General features: G+C 39.0%; 1 protein-coding gene across 17 annotated transcripts in view; it reads left to right on the forward strand.

Moving 5' to 3' along the window:
- The window catches only part of SYNE1 (spectrin repeat containing nuclear envelope protein 1), a 527413-nt gene that overhangs the window by 398536 nt on the left and 106687 nt on the right, over positions 1-22190 (forward strand). For all 17 annotated transcript variants that reach the window (XM_008007617.3, XM_073022337.1, XM_073022331.1 and 14 more), the window contains 11 exons: positions 60-161; positions 4719-4838; positions 6926-7126; positions 10132-10305; positions 13223-13354; positions 13891-14087; positions 15394-15526; positions 16232-16414; positions 17943-18092; positions 18641-18817; positions 19493-19648. In XM_008007617.3, the coding sequence (XP_008005808.3) occupies positions 60-161; positions 4719-4838; positions 6926-7126; positions 10132-10305; positions 13223-13354; positions 13891-14087; positions 15394-15526; positions 16232-16414; positions 17943-18092; positions 18641-18817; positions 19493-19648 (1725 nt within the window). The remainder of the gene's footprint in view (positions 1-59; positions 162-4718; positions 4839-6925; positions 7127-10131; positions 10306-13222; positions 13355-13890; positions 14088-15393; positions 15527-16231; positions 16415-17942; positions 18093-18640; positions 18818-19492; positions 19649-22190) is intronic.

Consider the following 22190-nt stretch of genomic DNA (forward strand, 5'->3'; position numbering starts at 1 on the left):
ACAAGTATTTCGAATTCCCTGTTACACATTTTGAGTTTTCCTGTTGCTTTCCTCCTTAGAATGATCTGAAAGTGCTGTTTACATCATTGGCTGACAACAAATACATCATTCTGCAAAAACTGGCAAATGTGTTTGAACAACCCGTAGCAGAACAAATAGAGGTATTTATAGCTGCCTTTTCCTAGAAGAGAAAATGCATCGAGGAGATATGACTGTGAAATTTTAAATATTCTATGAAAGATTAATGGCTCACAGTAGCACTTTGGTTTGTAGTATTTTTGTTTTTGAGTACTGGGTTTGAATAACGTACCAGGTGACATTGACTCTGTCACTTATATCTGCACAGAACTAGGAAATGTGAGCTGGGAAAAGGTATCCATGGCACATGCTGACCTGACGGAGTTTTCCACCCAATGATGAGATTAGATATGAACCTCAATGACACAGGGCAGAAAGTCAGACTGTCCTGGGAGAGGTACTGACAAAGCACTGTGGATACTCAGACCCTTCTGACCTCCAGCAGGGGTAGGATTAGGGAAGCTTTGTAGAGGGAAATTTGAACTGAACTTGAGAGTTTGGACACACAATGACAGGAAAGAAAGCTATCGCAGTAAAGAGGACAGCAAGAATAAAGGCACAAATTGTTAGAGAATTCTGAGCACTTAGGGAGAAACACAGGTAATCCTATTTTAGCTGAATTTAAGATAAATGAATGTGACTGAGGACAAACAAGATTGGACATGTAAATTTAAGGCAGTTTGTAGGGCCTGTTGAATGTGAGACTTTGGACTTTATTCTATAAACTAGTTACCTGTACACTTTATTTGTTGCATGCCTCATTAGCTAAAAAAAAAAAAAAAAGGAAATAAATACGCAGCATAAATGTATATATTTTTATTTATTTATAAATTATAAGCAATTTATGTTATAAATCATTATTAAATTCAGCCACATTTATTTTCAATTTTTGTTTGTGTACTTGCTGCAACCAAAATAGAAAATGAATGTGGTTGAATATAAATGAAAGATGTAGTGTTTCATCCTGGTAGATCATCTTGTGCACTTTTGCGTGTTTAGACTCAGCTGGGAGATCCCTGGCCATGGAAAGTTGTAGGGGATGTTTGCAGGTAAAAATGAATGGCAGTTCTAGATCTTGCTTCTGGATAGTTTACATGACAGCACCAGGGTCAGGAAGCAGGAGATCCATCATGAGGCTTCATGTAGCTGTACTGAAGAGAAAGAATGAGAACCAAAACTGGCATGGTGGCGTGAAAATGGGGAGGATAGAAGAAATGAGAGGGATGTTAGAATATCTCCTGTTTCATAAGCTAAGTAATCATGAAAAGTATGTGTTTGAATAGAATTTTCTGATTTAATTTCAGTGAACTTCCCAGGAATCTATGGATAGACTATAGAGAATCATCTGACATATAATGTGTGTGTGTGGGTGTGTGTGTGTTAACACCTCCCAAAATAGTTTCAAGGCTTTTTCTCCATTGTGTTCTAGCTCCCAGTGTTGTCTTAAGGAATCTAAAATAGTTTTCAAAATTGTGAGTGTGCATTTTTCTTTTTATTTAATTATTTTAAAAAATATGTGTGTGTATATATATGTATATACGTGTGTGTGTGTGTGTGTGTGTGTGTGTGTGTATAAAAATATAGAGACAGGGTCTCACTTTGTTGCCCAGACTGGTCTTGTACTCCTGGGCTCATGCAGTTCTCCCGCCTGAGCCTCCCAAAGTGTTGGGATTATGGGTGTGAGCCACTGCATCCGGCTGTGCCTTTTTCTTGACCATAATTTCATCTGCTTTTTAAAGAGATTTCTCATTTCCCCCCATTAAAAATCTCTTTATTTTTTGTCATATCTTCCACATGAAGGGACCTTTTTTTTTCTTGGCTTATAATGTGTGATTCCAAAAAAGACTGGAGCAAATGTAGTGCTGACTTGCTTTGGATTTCTAATATGAATTATAAGATATGTATGATGACAGGCAATCATTTTCACTAATTTGTGACCAATGTAACTGAATGTCACAGATGAAGAAATAACCAATTAGTTTTTTTTCTTTGAATAAATGGAACGCAACTAATGAACGTGCTAATTCCGTGCCTACCCAACTTAGATTAAAAAGGCAATAATAGCAGAAGGCATGGGGAAGACACACCTCACTCAATATAGTCATCTCTTGAGTCGTGCTGTTCCAATCCAGAGCAGTTCTCTTGCCTCATCACCCTGGTGCACAGTTGTCTTCTTGGATCTCCCTTCACCACCATCCTGAGAATCCCTTCATTTCTTCCTATGTTGGATCTTCTCTCTTCTGAATCCCAACTCTTTCTCTTTACTGCATTGCTTCTTTGTTTGGTTAGTGCATGTCCTTTCTTAGAAAGGGTGTATGATAAGTGTGTTTTTCCAGATGTATGTCTGAAAATGTTCTTATACTATGTTCACACTTTATTGATCACTTTGCTATTTTTATGTCATCCTTCAGGGTCATTTGTTGAATATGAATTCTTTTGGAGTTTCAAGGCTTTTTGTCCATTGTTTTCTAGCTCCCAGTGTTTTCTTAAGGAATCTAAAGACATTCTAATTCCCAAAGGTTTCCAGTGTCCTGAAATTTCACAATCACATGCCTTGGGGAGGATCTATTTTTATCCGCTGGGCTGGGAGCTCAAGGAGCTCTTCTGATTTGGCAGCTCTCATCTTTCTGTTCTGGAAAATGTTCTAGTGATTTATTTAATATGTTTCTTTCCTCCATTTTACCTGCCTTCTTTTCTGGAGAACTCCTTTTTGTCAGATACTCTGGTTCAATCCTTGAATTGTCTTACCAAGAGCCCTTTCTCTGTGTTTTTGCTCTGCTTTTTGAGAAACTTCCTCAATTTCAACTCCAGACCCTTATACTGAGTTTGGCATTTCTGCTGTCTTGTATTTAATTTTCTCAGAATTCGTTTTGGTTCTCTGAATGATCCTTTTTGTAGTATTTTTGATTTTTTTTTAATGAATACATTATCGTTTATATCTTTCTGGGTGTATTAATGGTTTCCATGTTTGAAGTTCTACTTTTCCTGTATAATCTATTTTCCTCCAGCTTGCTTTTATTTGTTTGCTTCTGTTAGTCCCCATCTTTCATGTCATCGAAAGGCATATTGAAATCTTTTGTTATCTATTCAGGTTTAGGATGGAGGACTAAACAGCTGAAAGGGAACTGTGTGTGTGGATGGAACATGACAATTTTAAGAGTTCCTGCCGGATGGTCTCTGTGGACCATTTATTTGTTAGAGAATCCTTCTGTCAAATTGTCAGGCCTGTCTTATTGGTGTTTTCAGATATTTTTCCCTCTCCTGTCTGGAGACTAGAGCCCTGGCTGCAGCCCTTCTTGCTCCAGGAAGAGAAGACTCAGGGGCCCCACATTCAGCATTCAGGGAGCATCCAGTTATTTCATACCTTGCTTTCAGTCCAGCATTCAAGCTCACAACTGTGTCCAGTATCCCTCAGTCTGTTTGACCTTCTCCAGAAAACAAACTTTCAGTCTTTTACATGGGAAGAAAAAGGGACAGTATGGAATAAGGAGGGGCATCTGTGGGTTAACTGTCCTTTAAGCAGCTCTTCACTAACCCTCCTTACTTAGCACCCCAGCTCACTTCACCCAGAGTTCTGGAGATTTCTGTTGCTCTGAATTGGGTGGTGGAGATCCTCCACTGGTTTAGAATTCAGCTTCCCCAGATTTCCTAAGCCAATTATCATGTATTCTTCTGACTTCTAGCTCCCAACATATTGTTAGCATTGTTTTCTTTTCTGTTCCCTTGTCCTTTTAGATTTATGGGGAAAAAATATGCCAAAAACAAGCAAACAAAATACTCACTCTGGCTGTAGGGGGTTTTCAGGAAAGAGGACACTGGACACATGTGTTTCATCTGCCATCTGGAGTCTTGTTTTTGTCCTCCTTCAGGGGCAACCTCTGTTGCCCTCTTTCCAAATGCCTGCTCCAGGGGTTGTGGGCTGGTGTCTCCCTTCTCTAATCGCCACTAATGGGGATGAGTTGCATTATCGAGTTTAGTACTTACTGATAGTCAGCCTTGCTTTATTTTTCTCTGTTTACTCTGGCTTCCTAACCGGACCATCAGCTCCTTGAAGGACAGGATGAGTTCTTGTTCTGCTTCTACAGACCTCACACTGGGAAGACAAGGCTTAGCAGTAACTGCCACTTGAACACTTGTTGATTGATTTTCCACTTCACAACAAGAAGCACAGATTCCTTGACCATGCTGTAATATACTTTTTGTTGCCTCGCTGAATCTCTCTCCAAAGATGCTCACAACTGCATTTCAAGGGCAGCAGAACATGGTCCCTTAGAAAATCTCAGGCAAATACCTTTTTTAACTATGTCCTAAATCATGCTCCTTTTTTTTAAGTGTTGCTTTTCAAAAACTCCCTTTTTTGTTTAAGCAAGACATCCTTCTCCCAGCCCTCTACTCTGACTTTCTCCTGCCTCATTATCTGTAAGATAACTGCTCTGTACTAATAACGGGCCTTCTTCTCTTTTCTATATAGTCTGTAAACATGGCTTTTGGTTTGTTTGTTTCATTGAAATAATTCCTTTTGTATATATTGAGAATGTTTTATGTGGAGAGGAGGAACACAGAAAGAAGCACAATAATCACATCTTCCGTGGGGAAATTGTTCGTGGGAGTTTTAATAAAATGTCATGGATCTTACCTAGGCAATACAACAGGCTGAAGATGGACTCAAAGAATTGGATGCAGGAATCATTGAATTAAAGAGACGTGGTGACAAGTTACAGATTGAGCAGCCGTCCATGCAAGAACTCTCCAAACTCCAGGTGCAGCCTCCAGCCAGTAGTATTCAGCTGCAGGGGTACATCGAACTTGAAGTCGAGAAAAAATCACTTTCTTTATTTTTCTAGGCTTTCTTTATAAAATTCATGCCACTTAGGTCCTAACCTTTCTGCCAAGTAACTCTTAGAAAATTTTCTGAAGCTTAACATGTTTAGTACAAGGAAGTGAGTTGTTTTCATGCTTCTAAGATTTATATGTTTTTCTGACAATTACTTTATTATTATTCTCATGGTTAAACATTGCAGTATAGTTTAGTTGTGGCATATTATTTTCTACTGTAGAAAATAGAATAATTTTTAATCCTAGCTAGAAAAATTTAAAAAAGTGATATCTATCTTTGTATTGCACTATCTCTTCAAATACTATTTTAAAAAGCAAATAATCAAAGTAATACTTTTTAGAAAGTGTTTTTTTCTAAGGTAAGAACTATAGTTTATCCTTCATATATGTTTGAATGGAATGGAGACATTGTTTCCATTCTAGAACAACAACAACAACAAAAATTAAACTGGAAGGTAGTTGAAATCTAAACAGACTTCCTATCATCCTTTCAGGAATAGAGAATAATGCTTTGGGTTAATTTCCTTTCCTAGATCTGACGTTTAGGCAAGAATCTGATATTGGGGTAGGAAGAAGATCTTTGGATATTGAACCAGCAAAATTTAGTATCAGCTAGGCAATGCAGTTATGTTCAATCAAGAAGAAATTGTGTACAATTATGTATGATCACACAGACACACATGTTAGATTTTCTCTGTATGCAGAACTATTGAGAATTTGTAACCTCAGTCCAGTATAGGCTTATGAGTTCTTTCTTTGAGAAAACAAAATAGGCCTTATAAACAAAAGAACATTTTTATTTTAACTGTATCTCTCCTTTATCTAACATTTCATAATGTCATAAGCCCACCACCCCCACTTTGTACTTTTTTAGACAGTTTTCCAACAGCACTTAAGCATCAGGTGTAAGAGTCAAATGTCATTGCCGTAAATAGGCATTAAAATTGAACTTTTCCAGATCGAGCCATTTTGGCAGGCTAAACCTTAATGTGATATGTTAATCAGGTCCATATGCCTCAAATAAATTTTGTGTTTGGTGTGTCATCATCTCCTAAAATGTCTTTCCAGTTTAAATAGTTATTTACCCCACCACATTTGGCAAAAATATTGCCTTCTTCAGTTTGTGACTCTTTCTGCTCACATTCAACTCGCCTATTTCTCTAACTCTTTGTTGGATGGATAGTCCCAAATATGATCATTATTTAGCAGGAAAATGTTAAGTATACTATATTCAGTTGCTCTGAAATTAAATAGGAATTACATTTTCTATGACATGTCCCTCAGCCCCATGGACACTTTTTCAACAGTTTTACCCCACATTTCATCATAAACAATTAATACCTTGAGAAAACAGTTGTCAAATCTCCCTCATATATCATTTCTAGGAAATACTTTTTCATGTCCTTTAAAATCTTAAAATATTAAGCTTACTTTTTGTAGACACATCTTTATTTCCTTTCATATTTTAACTTACTAAATTTTTATTTTGTAGTCAATCTAAATTACAGTTCGATATGTGCCATGAGATAAGACATTATTTTTCTTCAAAGAGTTGAGTTATTTCCACATTATTTATTGAATATTTATTTTATCTTTTCACTCAGTCACTTCATACTTACATTTTATCAATTCAGTTTTTTTTCAGTTTCTCCATTGTGCTTTATTGTCGGTTAAAAATAAAATAAAATTTAAAACAGAAAGATAAGAATACCAAATAAGATTAATGAAAGAACTTGAACTACCAGGTATCAGGACACTGAAAAGTCACAGCAAATATATCACAGGCATGAGAATAAAGGTCCAAAGGTTATTTTTTTGTGAAACGTGTTTTCAAAGTAAGGCTCATAGGAAAGACAAGCAGATGGCCTACAAGCAGAGCATTTTCACAGGGCACATCCCTGAAGGCGTTTTCTTGGTGGGGTCTTGGGCTTAGTGCGTTCATAGTTCATATGCCTTTAGAGAGTTGCCAGAATATGAATTGAGAGTGAGTCTTGTGGTCTTTGCCTCTTAGGACATGTATGATGAGCTCATGATGACCATTGGCTCTCGGAGGAGTGGCCTGAACCAGAACCTTACACTCAAGAGTCAGTATGAGAGGGCCCTACAAGATCTGGCTGACCTGCTAGAAACTGGTCAGGAGAAGATGGCAGGAGACCAGAAAATCATCGTGTCTTCCAAAGAGGAAATCCAGCAACTACTTGACAAACATAAGGTACATAACAAAAAAGAGTAAGAGAGAGAGAGAAACAGAGAGAGAGAGATTGTAATTGGAAAGCATAGTCTCAAACCCTGATATATATTTAGTAAAACCTAATAGTCTCAGTATTTTATGAGTTCTTACTTGTATAGTTATTCTTTAAAATGGTCCAAAATGTATATTCAAACCAACTGGCTTTCAGTAGCACAGAGAAATTACAGGGGATATGTTTCTATAATGTTGGGAATTTAAAAAGAAGATCAACTTACCTGTAATTTTACTAATCAGTTCCTCACTAGTATTAGCCAGGCTTTCTCCCTAGATGAGCTAAAATCAAAGGAAAACTCAGAGCCTCCCTTCAAAGGAGCCCAGCTTTGTTCTTAACTCCACCTTTCCCTGTGTTTCCTTTTCGCCCATTTGTCCACCGGGTCCTAGTTGCTCTCTCTGCCCTCCCTTGTCTTGGTCAGGGACTCCTCACTGACTCCTTGCTCTCCTCTAGAAATGCAGAGCTGACTACTCAGTTCCAGGGTTGAGTCAGTGTCTTTTACATGCATCGTTTAGATCCTCTGACCTTTACACATATGCTGCTCTAGTTGCTGTAGACCTCAGACTTTCTTCCTGGTAACAGCAAGGCCGTTTACTATGTAATCAAACTTGGGGGGCCTGAAATCACTCCATCGTTGTATGCCACAACAAAGCTCAGGTTGGACACTACTCCATGGTAAAAGAATGCCTATCACACACACACACACACACACACAGACACACACACACACACACACACACACATACCCCTCTTGCATTATTGGCAATGATTACGGAAAGAGCAATTTTGCTAGTCCAGAAACCCAGCCTTCTAGACTATGGCAATTTCCAGCAGGGAAACTAAAAAAATCCCATTGGGTTATAGAAGTTTAAATCTTCTACCATTGTGTAGCTCTCTGGTGGCTTGTAAAGGTGGAATTTTTTTTTTTTTTTTTTTTGTCTTTTTCAAATTGTTCTTCCTATTTTTTCCCAGACGTTTTTGTCCAAAGCTTCATGATTTATTAAAGCCTTATCATTTGGCTTTGAAACCATTGCTTTAAAGTTCACAGCTGGTGTTTCTCAAATTGTTGACCATAGCAATAAAAGATCATTCTGAGTTATTCCAGAGGGGAAACTAGGATCAATGAGTATAAATAACAGGGAAATAAACCTCAATAGAAAAAGAACTATAAAAGGAGTAAACTGCCATTGAGCAGACAGCCCTTCTGGCCATGAGAAGTCCAGCCAAGGCTTTCAGGGGAGATGGACTTATAAAGGGAATCTCAGCTTTCATTGCACGTTGGGCTAGATGTACTTCAAAGTCTCCTCCAACTTTAGGACTCTGTGATTTGGTCATTGTTGGTTAAAAATAATGATTCTAGCTTCTACTGACCAGCCCATTTTCTGGGGGAAAGGTCAGCAGTCCTGGTGAGAAGCACAGATAAAGCCACACTGCCCTTGGGTTTGAACACCAAGCTCTGCCGTGACTAGCTATGTGACCTTGGGCGAGCTACATAGCCTGGGGGTGGGGGTGAGGCTCAGTGTTCTCATCTGTAAAACTGGGAACAAAACTGCGTATCTCATAGAGTTATAGAGTTGTTAGGAGGATGAGATTAGTCAGATAAAGTATTTATGGAGTGCCTAGCAAACAGTAAGCACACAATTAATGTTAACTGTCATTATCAGTTCCCAGTTCTTCCATTCTGTCATGGTACTGGGTACAGGAAATGGGATAAGGTCGATCTCCATCCTCCAGGGTCTATTATACACAAAGAGTAACGTTTCAAAAACGTTTGGAGGATGGCGCAAGGCCTACAGTTCTGTTATGTGTGGGTATAATACAAGGAAAGCAAATCTTTAATATCAATCAGTGCCTATAAAGCTGTGCTTGACAACATGGAATGAGCACCCAAACATCCTAGAAGTTCAGAAAGTAGAGCCCAAGCCCAGCCATGGAGGAAGGAAAGTCATCGAAAAGTGTCAAGTGAGAACATCTTGAGAACAGAGTAGAAGCAGAGGCCAAAGGTGGGGAACGGGAGCTAATGTGTCCAAAACACATGGAGGTACATGGCGGTGAGAGGCCATGCCAGGAAAGTAAGGAAGGCAGATTGCACATGGACGAGGTGTTACGAGGGTAGAGGAGTTTTCTCTGCAGTTGGCACACGTGAAGATCCTTGTTCTGGGGACACTATATGTGCAGCACAGCCAGGTATAGGATGCACTTGAGTGGAGAGGGTGGAGAGGCCGATTAGGAGTCTAGAGCTCCCTTCTCTGTAGACGGCGACAAGTGCCTGGGCCAAGGGGGAGACCAGTGGGAGTGAGAGGATATTGCTCATATATTAACTGAGTTCCGTCAACTTTCACATTTAAAGCAATGTTTTTTGTTTGTTTGTTTGTTTGTTTGTTTTGAGACAGAGTCTCCAACCAGAGCTCCAACCTGAGCTTGGCAAAGGAAAACTCAGAGCCTCTCTTCAAAGGAGCCCGCCTTCGTTCTTAACTCCACCTTTCTCTGTGTTTCCTTTTTGCCCATTTGTCCACCTGGTCCTAGCTGCTCTCTCTGCCCTCCCTTGTCCTGCTCAAGGACTTCTCACTCACTCCTCACTCTCCTCTAGAAATGCAAAGCTGTCTACTCAGCTCCAGGGCTAGGTTGGTGTCAACTCCTCTCCACCTAGGCTGGGGTGCAGTGGCACGATCTTGACTCACTGCAACCTCGGCCTCCCAGGTTCAAGCGATTCTTGTGCCTCAGTCTCCTGAGTAGCTGGGATTACAGGCACATGCTACCATGCCTGGCTAATTTTTGTATGTTTAGTAGAGACGGATTCCACCATGTTGGCCAGGCTAGTCTTGAGCTCTTGACCTCAGGTAATCCACCCACTTCAGCCTCCCGAGCTGTTGGGATTACATGCGTGAGCCACTGCACCCGGCCCTAAACCAATTTTGATTCTAATGTAATACATGAATGAGTTGCTGACTTCTTTCTCCCTGAAAAATTGCAGGAATACTTTCAGGGCCTGGAATCTCATATGATCTTGACTGAAACACTCTTCAGAAAGATAATCAGCTTTGCAGTCCAGAAGGAAACCCAGTTCCATACAGAGCTGATGGCTCAGGCTTCTGCTGTACTGAAACGGGCTCACAAGAGGGGTGTGGAGCTGGAGTACATTCTAGAGGTGAGACCACTGATGTCATGTCTTCTGTGCTGCAGACTTCCTGCTGCAAAATGGACCTTTGATGCAAGACGCATTGATCCATGCAGTTTGCCTCATGTAACCTCAGAGCTAGCTGTGCTCTCCGGCTCAGGACTGTACTTTTCCTATGGTTCTGTGTTGCTTGTTCCCCCTGTGTTTTCTGTTTACATTTGGCTATCTACTGTGCCATGTTGGAAGTAAGATATATACACACTGACTTCAGACTATGCATGAAGATATTTGGGGTTTTGATATTCAGACTGATAGCTTACTTAAGTGTATGAAAAATATAGAAATATGCCAGGTGCAGTGGCTCACACCTGTAATCACAGCACTCTGGGAGGCTGAGGTGGGTGGATCACTTGAGATCAGGAGTTTGAGACCAGCCTGGCCAACATGATGAAACAAACCAACATGTTGAAACCCCATCTCTACTAAAAATACAAACAAAATTAGCTGGAAGTCATGGCGGGTACCTGAAATCCCAGCTACTTTGGAGGCTGAGGCAGGAGAATCGCTTGAACCGGGAGGTGGAGGTTGCAGTGAGCTGAGATCATGCCACCACTCCAGCCTGGCAGGAGTGAAACTCTGTCTTAAAAAAAAAAAAAAAAAAGAAAGAAAAAGAAAAATGTAGAAATATTTTTTTCTGTCCCAAATGCAGTTGCTCTTGGAACAGAATAGGTACTCAGTAGTGACCACTGGCAAGCTGTAGAACCCTGTGGAAATGTAGGACATTATTGATGGGACAGTGCCCTCCTTTCTTTCTTCAGTAACTGTATCAGTTGCCCTGAGCTGTTCCTGCTTTCTCATTCTTCCTCTTTCCCTTGGAAGTTTTAGAGATTATAATCTCTCTCCGCTTTTTTGGCTCCCCCACCCACTCCCACAATATTACTGAATATTGCTGATCTTACCTGGGTGGTCTGCAGGTCCTATTTGCATTTTTTTCCAAATGGGTTTTTCCCTGGGCCAACATTTTCATAGCTAGCTAACCCCCAAATCCCAGATGTAGAATTCCCTGATGTGGAATTCCCTGTATTTGGGAGAGACATCTACCTTTAACGTTCGAAATTTCTGTAATAATAGTTATGCTTTATTGACGTGTCTGGCCCGTGGCAAGACTTCTTACACTTGCATGAATCCATCTCATCTTTCTCATAACCCTTTGAGGTGGTATTTTGAATCCCTGTTTCAGCAACGAGTCTGGGAGCAATGGCTTGCCAAGACACGTGTTCATGGGTGGCAGAGTCAGTGATCACACCTTCATCTGTCTGACTTCACAACCTGAAATGTGTGTTTCTCCGTGAAACTTACCTGATGACACCATTTAAATTGTAGCCCCCCCGCCCCAGGCACACACCTGGGCACTCCCTCCCATCCCTACCCAGTTCTGTTTTGTTCTTCCACAGCACAAGAACTCTATTATACCATATAACTTATTGTTTGTTTTTGATTTACTCTTTATTATTGATTACCTGTCTCTCCTCACTAGAAGGCCTGGGTCTGTGTCTGTTGTATTTACTCCTAGATTCCTAGGCATTGAAAGTACCAGGAAATAGATATTTGGTGAGTGTATTTAAAAAGCCTGGGTTTCTACTACTGTGCCCTCTTGCCACTCCAACGGCAGAGTAAAGTGAGCATACTCACACTGAGAAACTGCTGACCCACGGTGTAAATTATTGGAAAAGACGTCAACTCATCTTTTTAAAAGTGTTTTCCAGTTTTAAATAAAATAGAAGTCTGAACTTAGGAATAAGTGATTTGCTATTTTTCTTTAATAGAATATATAGACTATATATTCATATTTAGAGATATCTGTTTCACTTGCAAATGTAATTGTTTTGCTTACTCGTTACATGAAAGGCAAACATCCCCATCTTTTTTACTTAAATCCTTACTGTGGTAAAGAATAAAGCCATGCATACCTGGGCTAGATGTGGTGGCTCATGCCTGTAATCCCAGCACTTTGGGAGGCTGAAACAGGAAGATCTCTTGATGCCAGGAGTTTGACACCAGCTTGGACAACGTAGTGAGACCCCCGTCTCTACAGAAAATTTTTTTTTAATTAGCCTGGTGTGGTGGAATGCACCCGTGGTCCCAGCTACTTGGGAGGATGAAGCAGGAGGATCCCTTGAGCCCAGGAGTTCGAGTCTGCAGTGATCCATGATTGTGCCACTGTACTCCAGTCTGGGTAACAGAGTGAGAGCCTATCTGAAAAAAAAAAAAAAAAAAAAAAAAGGCCGGGCATGGTGGCTCACGCCTGTAACCTCAGCACTTTGGGAGGCCAAGGCAGGCGGATCACGAGGTCAGGAGATCGAGACCATCCTGGCTAACACGGTGAAACCCTGTCTCTACTAAAAAATACAAAAAACTAGCCGGGTGTGGTGGCAGATACCGGTAGTCTCAGCTACTCGGGAGGCTGAGGCAGGAGAACAGTGTGAACCCGGGAGGCAGATCTTGCAGTGACCCGAGATCATGCCAGTGCACTCCAGCCTGGGTGACAGAGTTAGACTCTGTCTCAAAAAAAAAAAAAAAAAAAATGTGCATACCCGATAGAAGGTACACTGCACACATTATTCCATTTAATCCTCATGATGGAGAAGACAGCTATTATTATCCCCGTTGTAATATATGGAAAAAAAGGTACAGAGTTTGGTATCTTACTCACGACCATAAAGGGGCTCAGTGGCAGATTCCAGAGCCCATTCACAATGCTTTCAAGCGTCACCATTTGATTACTTGCCTTAAAGCCATCTTTTGCTTCCCAAAGCAAGCCCCAATGCAAACATCTCTGATGTAACTTTAAGGAGAATCTGTCAAGCACGTATTTTGCACACAAGGAAGAATATCTTTCCCTAATGAGCGATTTTTTTTAGCTCACAGACAAATGTTGTGTTTCTAGACGTGGTCGCATCTGGATGAGGACCAGCAGGAGCTTAGCAGACAGCTGGAGGTGGTGGAAAACAGCATCCCAAGCGTGGGTCTGGTGGAGGAGAACGAGGACAGGCTTATTGACCGCATAACACTCTACCAGGTCGGTGTGACAATCCGCCACATTGCCTTTAGAACCTTACCAATAGTTTTAACAGAATGTAAACAAATTTGTGATCAATTACTTTATTAGTACTTTTACTTTTCTTTCAAGTTATTGGCATTGAAAGGAGATAATGTTTCTGTTATTTATAGTTGGACATTCTTAAAAGTCTTTCTTTTTTCTTTTTTTTAAATGAGAGCTCTTTTTGAAAATTCAGCCTCCACCAAGCATTAATTTATGCTGATGCCACACAATTCTTGAAATAATAACAATAATTTCAAAGTTTTAAATCCACCTAAAGTCACTACCAAAATAATAATAATAATAATAATAATAATAATAATAAAAAACAAAAGGAGACCATCTATACTTAAATATAGATGAAACATCTTGAAGTTTTCAGTGTTACTTGAGTGAGTATAGTTTAAGTTCCAATAACAGGTAATGGGAACATTGTAGGTACTGGAGAAATTATAATTCTTAAAGACAAAAATTGCATATCCAAACTTGTAACCTAATAATTTCAATGATTTTAGCATTTAAAATCTAGCCTTAATGAATACCAGCCCAAATTATATCAAGTATTAGATGATGGCAAACGACTTCTGATATCCATCAGCTGCTCAGATCTAGAAAGTCAACTAAATCAACTTGGAGAGCGCTGGCTAAGTAACACCAACAAAGTGTCTAAGGAACTTCACAGATTGGAAACAATATTGAAACACTGGACCAGGTAATACATGACTGTTTTGTATATTTTCAGATAAGTGCTACATTGTATTAATAAGGCTAGTGGGGGTGGGGGATGATGGCTGAAACCTATAATCTCATTACTTGGGGAGGCTAATGCAGGAGGATTGCTTGAGGCCAGCAGTTCAAGACCAGCCTGAGCAACATAGTAAGACCCCCAATCTCTGCAAAAAATAAAAAAGGACTAGGTATAGCAGCACATGCCTATGGTCCCTGCTATTGGAGAGGCTGAAGTGGGAGGATTGCTTCAGCCTGGGAGGTCGAGGCTTCAGTGAGCCATGATCATGCTACTGTACTCCAGCCTGGGCAATAGAATGAGAGTCTGTCTCAAAAATAAATAAATTAGGCAAGTAGATATTCACTTGAAAGTGACATGGCTCCTCTAGGAAATTATTGTAGTTTGGAAAATAAAGATAAGCAGAGGCCGGGCACAGTGGCTCACTCCTGTAATCCCAGCATGTTGGGAGACTGAGGCGGGCAGATCCCCTGAGGTCGGAAATTTGAGATCAGCCTGACCAACATGGAGAAACCCCATCTCTACTAAAAATACAAAATTAGCCAGGCGTGGTGGCACATGCCTATAATCCCAGTTACTTGGGAGGCTGAGACAGGAGAATCGCTTGAACCTGGGAAGGGGAGGTTGCAGTGAGCCAAGATCGCGCCATTGCACTCCAGCCTGGGCAACAAGAGTGAAACTCCGTTTCAAAAAAAAAAAAAAAAAAAAAAGGTAAGTAGAAAGTCCCCACTTGGATTCTTGTATACTCATATAAACATATAATTAAAAGTGAGCAGGGAGGCAGGTGCATAAGGCACCTTGCCTTTGAGTTTCACCCTCCCTTGCCTAATGACTGTGTCTGAGAAATCACAGTAAAGCCTGAGAGGAGAGAAAGAGAAAACGTGGATTGAGAAGTGGAAGCTTCTCAAGGGCAATGGGAAACATTCAGCAGGGTGGATTGATTTTTACACAATGACATAGTCTGTGTCTAAGCTGCCTTTATTTTAAAGGACCTTTTGTAACCATCATCTGATATTTTCTAAGTAGCATCAATGTGAAGGAGTAGGGGAAAGATATTTTTATACCCAGCTGAAAGACAGACAAGCGGAAACCCAGAGAGACGGGCTTGATAAATGTATCAATATTAAGAAAATTTCAGAGTGCCAACCTCATGCATTTTTCTTCTAAATCTTCAGACCTCTTGTTTTAAAACTGTTGGCATTGGTGAGTAATGTAGGTGAGCAGAAGATAGGGATGAAATGTTTACTTAATAGACTCCGTAATGTACTTACAGATATCAAAGTGAATCTGCAGATCTAATTCACTGGTTACAGTCTGCAAAAGACAGGCTAGAATTTTGGACTCAGCAATCTGTGACAGTCCCACAAGAGCTGGAAATGGTCCGGGATCATCTAAATGCTTTCCTGGTAAGTCTAAGAATCTAAGGCATTTGATTCAGGCTTGTAAGTTAGGCCTGACCCATGCACCAGTAGAAAAGTAGTCAGGCCAGGCGTGGTAGCTCACGCCTGTAATCCCAGCACTTTGGGAGGCCAAGGCAGGCAGATCATGAGGTCAGGACTTTGAGACCAGCCTGACCAACATGGTGAAACCCCGTCTCTACGAAAAATACAAATATTCGGTGGGCGTGGTGGTGTGTGCCTGTAATCCCAGCTACTCAGGAGGCTGAGGCAGGAGAATCGCTTGAACCCAGGAGGTGGAGGTTGTAGCGAGCTGAGATTGCACCACTGCATTCCAGCCTGGGCAACAGAGCGAGCGACTCCATCTAGAAAAAAAAAAAAAAAAAAGAAGGAAGGAAGTCAACCATCAGTGGATATACTTAAAAAACTAAGCTATAGAGAATATATTAATGTTAACTATGTGTGTTCCATAATTATGCAAAATAATAGGGTTCCATGACTCAACATTGCCTCTTCAGAGTAGTTTTCAAGTAGGGGCTTCGTAGTTTGCTTTCATTCGAGGGCAAGGGTGTACTGCTGTCATTTTCTTTGAGTGTTCAGTATGACCCCCTCCAGGATGTAAAGGAAATTGTTTCATGCACTAAATTGATCGCTTTCCTTTTAATGAATGGTCTAGCTACTTAACCCTAATTTGAACATCGCTACTTATTTCAGGAGTTTTCTAAAGAAGTGGATGCCAAATCTTCCCTGAAATCGTCTGTTCTGAGTACTGGAAATCAGCTCCTTCGACTGAAAAAGGTGGACACAGCCACGCTGCGCTCTGAGTTGTCGCACATTGATAGCCAGTGGACTGACTTGCTAACCAATATCCCAGCCGTCCAGGAGAAGCTCCACCAGGTACAGAAAGGATTGCTTTCGTGGGAAATAACTGACTTAAGCTATTTGACATGGAAAAATATATTCGTTTTTTGCTTTTGCTCACAAATTTGAATCAGCTTTGTCCCAGACACCTGGCCTCCTCTTTCCCATTGTGTTAATATTAAGAGTGAACTCAGGCCGGGTGCAGTGGCTGATGCCTGTAATCCTAGCGCTTTGGGAGGCTGAGGAGGGCGGATTGCCTGAGCTCAGGAGTTCGAGACCAGCCTAGGCAACACAGTGAAACCCCGTCTCTACTAAAATACAAAAAATTAGCCTGGCGTGGCAGTGTGCGCCTGTAGTCCCAGCTACTCGGGAGGCTGAGGCAGAATTGTTTGAACCGGGGGCGCAGATGTTGGAGTGAGCCGAGATCGCGCCACTGCACTCCAGCCTGGGTGACAGCGAGACTCATCTCCAAAATAAATAAATAAATAAAATAAAAAAAGTGAACTACGCTACAAAGCCCTGCCCCGAAGGCATTTCCTCTGAGGGTTTCTTTCTTGTATGTATGTGGGTGTGGGTATGTGTATTGGAATGTTTGTCTGACTTTGTTTAAACTCTGTTTTCTCCTGGATAAAATGTGGACAGTGACATACACTTTTCTCATAAAGTGGGTGGTTATGAAGATTTAGAACATAATACATGTAAAAAAAAACGTATGTATAGGAGAGCAACTGGCTTTCAGTAGACGTAAATACTCCTCTTATCTGAAAATACACCTACCTCCCCTGAAATCCCAGAACATTTTATCTTTATCTGTCTTTGGCACTCATCACTGTCTTTCAGGCAGGATAGCTGTGTTTCATGTACATGCCTAATCTCTCCTAAGCAGCAGCTGTGCGCCCCCAGAGGGCAGGAACCAACCCACGTTCATTGCTATATCTTTCAGCACCACAAAGAAGTTGATATACAAAGATTTTAAATGATTGCTTTTGTTCCTCCAAATCATCATAATACACATATGCATAAATGCGTGATATGTTAAGTAAGATTTCGAATTGTAAGTACTGTATATCAGCTAAGGACTGAGGAAATTGGCTATGCTCTTAGGAATAAATATAAGAGTGCCAAAAAATCTAGAAAATGATAGCTTGTAGTGTGGTATTTTTCTTTCTTCTTTTAACATTCTTGAGTCAATATGCAGAGATTTTATAAGATAATTAATAAAATACATCTGTTGAATGTTTTATGGTTAAGTTTTTTTAAGCTCATAAAACTAGTTATAAAATAAGAATAATATTCTCTTCTTTCTGGTGTTTTGATTAATTAGTTAATGTTTATACAATGTTTATAGTATTGGATGTCAGGTGAACATAAAATGACTATTATTGTTCAGCATTTGCCTGATGTTTGACTTCAAGCTTTCAATAGGGGTAAGATCTCCAAATGTCATTAAGGAATGTTATCTCTCTTGGTACATTTTTAAGAATTATTGGAGGGTTTTTAAGTTAGCAGAAGTTGGGGTTTCCATTTTAACACTTGGGACTTGTTCTCTCCCTGACTTGGACAGCTCCAGATGGATAAACTGCCTTCCCGCCATGCCATTTCTGAAGTCATGAGTTGGATTTCTCTAATGGAAAATGTTATTCAGAAGGATGAAGATAATATTAAAAATTCCATAGGTTACAAGGCAATTCATGAATACCTTCAGAAATATAAGGTAATTAAAATTTTTTGTTTTTAACTTTTCGTATGTTGAGACCATTTTATTTGAAAGAACTAAAAAATTCAAATTATAGTAATCAAGTCTTGAATGTATGTTTCCTACACAGTGACTGGATAGGAATTCAAGAGCAAGAAAAATGCATTATCAGTTATAGAAATAAGAAGAAATATCTAGTACTAGGAATGATTTTGAATAATTTTATGTTATTCTTAAAGAATTGCAGAAATTATAAAAATAAATTTATAAATATTTTATAGTGAGGTTATATAATTTATCTAGTTCTAAATCTTCTACCTAAAAAAAAAATATACACACACACACACACATATGTATATCTGTGTTTATGTTCATATAAACATATACAAATATATATATTCGGCTTCCAAAAATAATGAGTTGTGTGAATACAGACAAATTGTGCCATTTTAGCTGAGTTATAGAAGTGATAATATTAATATTGAGGTTACTTAAGACTTTCCAACTCATGGAAAAATAATGAGACATGTATTGTATAATCTTATTTTCTCCTCTTTTTTTTTTAGGGTTTTAAGATAGACATTAACTGTAAACAGCTGACGGTGGATTTTGTGAACCAGTCCGTGCTACAAATCAGCAGTCAGGATGTGGAAAGTAAACGTAGTGATAAGACTGATTTTGCTGAGCAACTTGGAGCAATGAATAAAAGTTGGCAAATTCTGCAAGGTCTAGTAACTGAGAAGGTAAGCCATTGGCTTGCCACCGTCCAGATTTACATGAAAACCCCAAGAACAGGCACACTCTGTAAGGAAGACTGGGTTCATGAGTAGTGTGGCTATACTGGGCAAAGAACGCTTCCAATAATACCGCTGAAGGTTAATCACCCTAAACTTTCTTTAACCTGTTGATGATTTTCTCTTATACACTCTGTGTTCTTTGTATATTTCATGATGTTTCAGTTTTCTAAAGATGCTTCTTGATTTATTTTGCCTTTGGTTCAAGTTGACTTTAGTCCTTTATTGTTTCCCAATAATAGTCATTGATTCATACTTTATGAAATTCATTTATTAAATCAAGCTTGTCCAGCCCACGGGCTGCACGCGGTTTTGAATGCAGCTCAACACAAATTCGTAAACTTTCTTCAAACATTATGAGATTTCTTTTGCAATTTTTTTTTTTTTTGATCATTGGCTATTGTTAGTGTTCGTTTATTTTATGTGTGGCGCAAGACAATTCTTCTTCCAGTATCGCCCAGGGAAGCCAAAAGATTAGACACCCCTGTTTTAAATCATGTATACAATGAACTGTATTTTAAGAATTCTTAATTTGGAGAAAATGCTGGCTAGAATAATTAGCCTGCCAATGATTTGATTTTATTAAAATAAAGTTGCAAATTTCATTTTATTGTGTTTGTTCAGATCCAGCTGTTGGAAGGGTTATTGGAATCTTGGTCAGAATATGAAAATAATGTACAATGTCTGCAAACATGGTTTGAAACCCAGGAAAAGAGACTAAAACAACAGCATCGAATTGGAGATCAGGCTTCTGTTCAAAATGCACTGAAAGACTGTCAGGTAACTTGTCCAGATGGCTAACATGAACCATCTCACAATTTCATGGCATATGCTAATGTGTTTGTAGGCCTTGAGAGTTGCAAGTTAAATATTTTTTAAAAGTTGCATTTAGTAACAAATTTTGCTGATTATGTGAGTTTATAGGTTTTTTTAAATAAAAAAATACATTAGAGTTTTTCACTTGTTTTTAAAAATGTGAAATTATGAAAATTTTCAAACACACTCATAAGTAGAGAGAAATGCTGTGACCCCTATATACCGAGCATCACATTTAATAATTATCAAGATTTGCAACCTGGGCAACATGGTGAAACCCTCTCTCTACAAAAAGCTACAAAAATCAGCCAGACGTGGTGGTGCTACACCTCTAGTCCCAGCTACTCAGCAGGCTGAGGTGGGAAGATTGCTTGAATTCAGGAGATCAAGGCTGCAGTAAGCCGTGTTTACACCATTGCACTTCAGCCTGGGTAACAAAGCAAGACCCTGTTTCCAAAAAAAAAAAAAATTGCATAAATTATTTCTTTTTCTAAAATAGATTTCATAGTAAATACCAGACATCATGTCACTTTATTCTTACATACTACAATATATATCTTTGAAAAATAGACTTTTTCTTAATGCATCCATATTATTATCACCATCAAAAGTTTCATAATTCCTAGTATTATTTTATGTTCAACTCATAGTCGTATTTCCTCAGTTGTCTTTAAAATGTCTTTTTCACATTAACTTATTCAAAATAAGGATGCAGACAATATCCATACGCTACATTTGCTTGTTAGATCTCTTAAATCTTTTGAATATTTTTTTAAGACCATAACCTGTCGCAGAAACTGTCAATGGGTGCCGTGTTCAGGATTGGCCTATGAATGTCCTTAAGATGTTGTTTAATTTTTTCTTCTCTCCTCTGTATGTCCTATAAATGGAAGTTAGCACTAGAGGCTTGGTTGGATTCCTGTTCACCTGCTCTGAGCAAGCACTTCACAGCAGACTTCCTACTATTATTATTATTATTAATATCCTATTATTAATTAATAGAAAGTATCCATGTTACTTTCTCTTTTGTCACATGGGGAAGTACACAGAGTATGCTTGTTCTACTCTGAGGAATGAGGATTGAAAGTTCAGGTGAAGCAGTAACATCCCAAATGTTTTCCAGTGACTCAGGGACACACAGGTCTTCTTGTGTACCCAAAGGAAAAGTGAGCTATTGCAGTTAATGCTGTAATAAGATTTTTGAAAATAATTCATGAGTTCATATAATGTTACAGATTATGACTGTTCTCTTATAGTGTTTCCTAAAAACAATGGAAAACTCAACAGTGAAGTAATTCTACAGAAAAGCTTCTCTCTGCAAGTCTTGTTTTTCTATTCTGGGTTTCAAAAAGAAAGAACTTTGGTAATGATCTCTCTTCCAAATCATCATGTTTTCTGTTTGGGACACATATACAGAGAGGTGTATTTAAGCACTTCATCAAAGCTTTTCGATTCTGAAAAGGAAGAGAAGTGCTGGCTCCCCAGCTATTGGATTACAATTTTGAGAATGCATAAAATTGATAAAGAAAAACATCATGTAAAGAAATACCTTGAAATAATAATAGTTTTTTATTTAATTATAAAAAGCCTCGTGTCAGAAAATGGTGCTTAAAGATTGAAGATGAAGAACATGCATCAACTAGTCTCATTGCATTTCCGATTTTCCAGAGGCCAGTGGTGTTTCTGATTTAGGCCATAAAATCTAAAATCTACAAGTAATCCAGAATTTCAGCTCTTTACTTTTGAGGACAAAATGTCATAACTTTCGTTGAGTTCCTAAGTTAAAATATATCCGTTGATTTTAAAAGGTAATTCTGTGTATTAGAATTAGCAAAGTGAGTGCCTTCTGGTTGCATGGTTGTGATAAACTTTACCGTTGAAAGACTGAAATACCACATTAATATCATTTGCATTTTCTTTTTTTTTTTTTCCAATTCTTTTCTTCCATACTTTTCTTTTTCTCTTTCTAAGTATTTTTTTCTTCTCTTTAACATTGCTTTTTCTGCCATTTTCCATTTTGTTTCTTTTCCTGTTCATGTCTTCTATTTAACAGGGAGATACCTTACCATCTGGAAAATACAGCAGCAGCTCGACCATGTTTTACCAAGTGTAGGACCTCAGTTTTAGTCTTTCAGAGAGTCAGGTCAGACAGTGTCAGGAGGAAAAGCTCAAAGTGTGGTTTAAAGAACTTTGTACTGATACCAATTCATGATTTCAAATGAAAAGTCATTTAGACAGAATGAAAGTAGCCCATATAATTATTTTGGGACATCATATATAAATAAATCACAGTGGCCTAACTGGAAGGTTCTATTTGGCTATACTGCAAGTCTTGTTAGAATTGTCATTTTGGAGAAAATGTTTTTTGGACCAAAGTGTGAAATTCAAGCCAGTATACTTAAATTGATGACTGGATTCCAGCTTTATTTTGTTTTAAAAATCTTGAATATTTTCCCAGTCTTTAAAAGGTGATTTATTAATTTAAACCAACATAAAACTGATATCT

This window comes from Chlorocebus sabaeus, chromosome 13, assembly GCF_047675955.1.
Source record: "Chlorocebus sabaeus isolate Y175 chromosome 13, mChlSab1.0.hap1, whole genome shotgun sequence".
In the NCBI taxonomy this organism is placed as follows: Eukaryota; Metazoa; Chordata; class Mammalia; order Primates; family Cercopithecidae; genus Chlorocebus; species Chlorocebus sabaeus.